This window comes from Nicotiana tomentosiformis, chromosome 3 (genome assembly GCF_000390325.3).
Source record: "Nicotiana tomentosiformis chromosome 3, ASM39032v3, whole genome shotgun sequence".
Lineage (NCBI taxonomy): Eukaryota > Viridiplantae > Streptophyta > Magnoliopsida > Solanales > Solanaceae > Nicotiana > Nicotiana tomentosiformis.
The window spans coordinates 82,548,546-82,553,853 of record NC_090814.1 but is presented as its reverse complement, the minus strand read 5'-3'; the positions used below and the strand labels follow the sequence as shown (position 1 = coordinate 82,553,853).

The following is a 5,308-nucleotide window of genomic DNA, read 5'->3' as shown; positions in this document are numbered from 1 at the left end:
CAAATTTATTTTGGCAAAATTTATTGCCAAACGGGTCATAAATATTGTGGACCACACAAAAAAGATCAAAAAAATCACATAAAGTGGATCGGAGAGACTAATAATTTGCTCTTTTTTTTCTTTTCTTTTTTTTTTTGGAAATTCCTCTTCATCTATGTATTAGCGTAAATGCTCCACCTCCCCCAACTTTTTGGTACAGGAAAAGAAAATTAATGCAGACGTGAAAGTTAGTTGTTAGCAATGAAGGATTGGTTCTTTTTGTTGACTAGAAAACAGTTTCATGAGCCTCTCCTCTTTGATAAAAGAATCGCCGTTTATTTTCAATGTTTTCGACTTTCTGTCAGATGTAACATTCATAATCTCCTTTAAACACATGTACCTCGAATAGCTCCATACCTTATAAGACAAAAATTAAACCACTTAGCAAAGGTCCATCTCAAAGCAATTCATTCCTCCAGCTAGCTCACTAATTTTATCGTCTTTCCGGTTTTTGTCCTTTGAACCAATTCTGAATTAGATTTTAAATCCCCTCTAACATGCATTGATCCTTCACAAGTCAAGAATTTAGCACATGCACACCATAATCCACATGTAGATTATCTTATGTACATTGATATTTAATTATGCAAAAGAACATTCTCTACACCGCCAATTACCAATTATTGGAAAACCTGTCATGAGATTTATCATAGATTTTAAATTGTTCCGATCATGAGAATCATGACTATTGAATTGAAGCAAATATACGTCTTCCACGGGATGATTCAGGTGACAATATCCATTCAACTTTGTAGACAATAAGTGGAATCTGCTAGTGCTAAATGTAGTGACTTCATTCCGAAACAAGGCCGAAGGGAAATGGCCATAATGATTAAAAGACTTATGTTACAGAATTAGGCAATTAGAAACTAGGTGGTAGAACCTGGAATATGAACATATGCTTAATCAAACAGTGACAGGGTTAACTGTCATTCAAATTAAGTTTTAAGTAGCTACTTGTGCAAAGATAACTAGACAAATGATTTACTCCTCTTTGATTCTATTCAAGAACTTGAAGACATAGAGCATGGTCGGCCTCCTAGCTGGATTATCCGAGAGACATAATGCAGCAATCTGTAATGTCTGAAGCATCATCTGCTTAGAATCTGCATCAAGTATTGTTGGATCAAGCACATCAACTGATTGCCCCTTCTTCATCTTCTGAAGTACCCAACCAACCAAATTTCCGCCTTCCACGTCTTTGAAATCTGGACCTGTCGGCTCTTTCCCTGTCAGCAGTTCAAGCAGAATCACACCAAAAGAATAAACATCTCCTTTTGTTGTGGATCGCCATGTCTGCCCATACTCGGGAGGAATGTACCCAAATGTACCAGCAATATCAGTGCTTACATGCGTCTCACAGGCGCTGATCAACCTTGCCAAACCAAAATCAGCAACTTGTGCCTCGAAATCATCGTTGAGCAAGATATTACTTGCCTTTATGTCCCTGTGAATAATGTGGGGAGTGAACCCGTGATGAAGGAAAGCTAGACCACGTGCAGCACCTACTGCAATTTTGAGGCGTTTGCTCCAATCCAGCACATCAAGTGTTCCACTACGGTTTCTTAGCCAGTGGTCTAAGCTTCCATTAACCATGTACTCATAAACCAGAACTTTATCCTCACCATAAGAACAGTATCCAAGCAAGGGCACAAGGTTTCGATGCTTCACTTTTCCCAGAGTTTCCATTTCAGCTAAAAATTCGCGATGACCCTGAGTTTTCGCTTGGTTTAGCTTCTTAACTGCAACTGTTTTACCATCAGGTAAAGTAGCTTTATAGACAGTTCCAAACCCTCCATCACCAACAATCTTAGTCTTGCAAAAGTTGTTGGTAGCTTCAAGAACATCAACCAATGTCAGCTTTAGCAGGGGCTGCTCGAACATGGCCACATTGATGCTAAGAGGCTCTTTCGACTTGCTGCTACCTAAGAAATAAAGGTGCTGATCATCACTGTCCAGTTTGCTGTCCTCACATTCCTCAGGATCACTTTTTCTACTGCTTCTATTAACCCATATCCTTAACACAATGGCGATAGTAAGAATAATCAATATAGTCCCAGCCACCACTGACAAGATACCCCAAACGCTAAACATCGATGATCTTTTAAAAAAACTCTTGGCAGGGCATTTTAGAGCCACAATTCCCCCACACAGATCTTTGTTCCCAGCCACTGAAACTTTTGAAAGGTTCTGGCAAATTCCATTTCTCGGGATAGCTCCTTGCAGTTTGTTATCAGTAAAATTTAACACACCCAAATTGGGAAGGGCGCATACTGTTTCAGGTATTTGGCCATAAAGACTGTTGCCAGAGGCATCCAGATACTCAAGCTGCACAAGATTGCCAAGCTCAATTGGAATTTTACCCATTAATCTGTTGTCATGGAGATCAAGAAAAGCCAAGTACGACATGTTTCCCAAAGATGGTGGCAAGTTCCCAGTAAAGGAATTAGTACCCAAATTTAGAGCTTCAAGTCTCCATGCTACAGAGTTTGAGAATAGCTGATTCAGACTACCTGAAAGCCTGTTCCGCTGAACATAAAGGCCAACTAGGTTTGCCATCCTTGATAGAGAGGGAGGAAGTTCACCATCAAGTACATTTGAGCTCAAGTCTAAGTGAGTCAGCCCATTTAAGTTCCCAAAACTTGATGGTATTGGACCGGTAAATTTGTTGCTAGTCAAATTCAGCTTCACCAAACTACCTACTTGCCCAATGCTTTGAGGTATTGAACCTGTGAGCTGGTTATTCCCAAGATAAAAGCCTTGCATCTTAAGTGAGTAGCCGAATTCCTCTGGAACGGTGCCTGTCAACAAATTCCCAGTTAAGTCTAATGTAGTGAGATTCACTAGGCGGGCAAGTGATCGTGGTATATCCCCGGATAGCATGTTATTGCTGAGCAAAAGATCCACTATAACAACACAGCTCCCTAGCTCTTCAGGTATCGAACCAGACAACTTGTTGTGAGACAGATCATAGACACCATGATGCTGCACATAGCTTGAATCAGGGATACTTGTTTGACGGAAATACTTGGAAATCATGGAAGGAATAGCACCACTAAGCTCATTGTGGGAAAGAACCAGGCACTGTAGCTGAGGCAGATCCACAAGTGTCACCGGGATCGACCCATGAAGCCTGTTATTCCCAAGATCCAATGTTGTAAGAGAGATACAATTCCCCACTTCAACAGCAATGGAACCTTCAAGAAGATTGGAATTCAAATTCAATACTGAGAGAGAAGTCAAATTACCAATCTCCTTAGGAATGACACCACTTATCTTGTTGTTACTAAGAACTAGCCTTTGCAATGACACAACATTACCAATTTCTGTAGATAGAGTACCCTGTAAGTGGTTATTTGCAGCAGAAAACTCCAATAGAGCAGCAGAATTCCAGAGACTTACTGGGATAGAACCAGTTAAATTGTTGGAATCCAAATCAAGAACCATCAAAGGAAGCTCTGATAAATACTCTGGAATCGCCCCAGTAATACTATTATCTAATAATGCCAATTGGGTCAGATTACCGCACTTTACAAATGTGTCTTTAATACTGCCTGTGAGAAAATTGTGATCAAGATCAATATCTGTGAGTGCCACAGCATTACAAAGCTCCTTAGGTATTGGACCAGACAGTAAGTTGCTGCTCAGACTAATATGATTCAACAAAGAACAGTTCCCTATCTCAGCTGGAATTTTTCCCGAAAATCGATTACTCGAAAGTAAAAGGGAATCCATTTGTGTCCATTTTCCAAGCCAAGAAGGCAATGGACCAGAAAGCTGATTCCTTTCTGCAGCAAAAGATAGTATAGGCAACTCTGAAAGCTCTTCACGCAAAGGACCAGTGAGTGAATTAAAAGAAAGCATCACTGTTGTCAAGTTTCTACACTTTCCAAGCTCAGGGGGTATTGAACCATTGATCTCAGAGTAAACTAAGTTCAAGAAAGTCAAATTCTCAAGACTGCCTATTGCTTTTGGGATAGAACACTTCAATGGGTTATAAGAAAGGTCAAGTTTGGTCAAAGATTTCAACTTTGAGATAGATTCTGGCAATGGACCCTCAAGTGAACATGAAGCAGCATAGAAATTATGGAGATTAAAAAGTTCACCAATTTCTGGTGGCAACTTGCCAGAAAATCTGTTAAGCCCAAGGTAAAGATTTTTAAGGTTTCTCAATTTCCCAATTTCAGGTGGAATAGAACCAGAAAGGGTGTTGTTAGACACATCAAAAGAAGCCAAAGATTGAAGCTTTGTGAAGAGTGTTGGAGAGAGAGAACCTGAGAGAAAGTTGTTGCCAAGAGCCAAGACTTGTAGCTGAGTCAAATTACCAATTTGGGCTGGAATTTTTCCGGTCAAAGCATTGCCAGAAAGGTCAAGAAACCTTAGTTGAGTCAAAGTTGCAATGTGGGGTGAAATGGGTCCTTTGAGTGATAAAGAAGAGAGCTTGAGGGAAACAACTTGGCCATTTTTGCAAAAAACGCCATTCCAGTGGCAATGTGAAGTTGTGGGGGTCCATGTAGACAGAATATGTGGATTTTCAAGAGAACTCCTGAAAGAAAACAGGCTTTGTCTTTCTGGGTCCTCTTCTGAAAATCTTTGTAGGGCTGCATTGGAAACAAAGAAACAGAAAAGAAAGACAATGGCAGTGGTATAAAGAAACCTAATGGCCATCACAAAAAGGCCAGTACTTTGAAATGCAGTGGAAGAGAAATGAAATGGGATATGTAATGAACAAGTGGTAGATATGAGTGTATTAACAAAGACTGAGAAAAGTCCTATATACAATTATGTGAACTCTACTACTCCATTAAAGAGGGTACTGAATTGGATGTTGAAAGTCGGAAGCATTAAGAGGAAAGAGAATAGCAAAAGGAAGTGTTGGGAACATGAAGAGAGGAGAGAAGAACAGATTATACTACATGGTGGAATACGAAAATATTTTTTTGTAATCCCCAGAAATTTTCTTAGTGTAATGTGATAGTGAGAAACAAGCAAATACAAGTACAGGTTCAAGAAAACAACAGTGTCTTCAATGAGTCTTGAGTGGGGGTCCTTGGCCCCTACTTAGTACGGGGGGGGGGGGGACTACTATTTCATTACCAACAAATGAATACGAAGAGGTTGTTGAAATTTGTCAGTCATACAACTCAGTTTTTTATGAGACATATTTTAAGATTCCGAGCTTGGGAGCACCTAAATGACTTATCCCTAAAACACCCTCTAAATTAAAAGGAAACCCCCCTCCAACTTTCTTCCACATTTTGAAGATTCA

The 5,308-nt window shown here is 39.9% G+C and overlaps 1 protein-coding gene across 1 annotated transcript; it reads right to left on the bottom strand.

Moving 5' to 3' along the window:
* Positions 1-812: 812 nt before the first annotated feature.
* On the bottom strand, positions 813-4,925 carry LOC104098062 (leucine-rich repeat receptor protein kinase EMS1). The gene has a single exon (XM_009604718.4). It carries the CDS (start codon positions 4,705-4,707, stop codon positions 1,024-1,026), a length of 3,684 nt encoding a protein of 1,227 aa, XP_009603013.1. The 5' UTR covers positions 4,708-4,925; the 3' UTR covers positions 813-1,023.
* Positions 4,926-5,308: the final 383 nt, after the last annotated feature.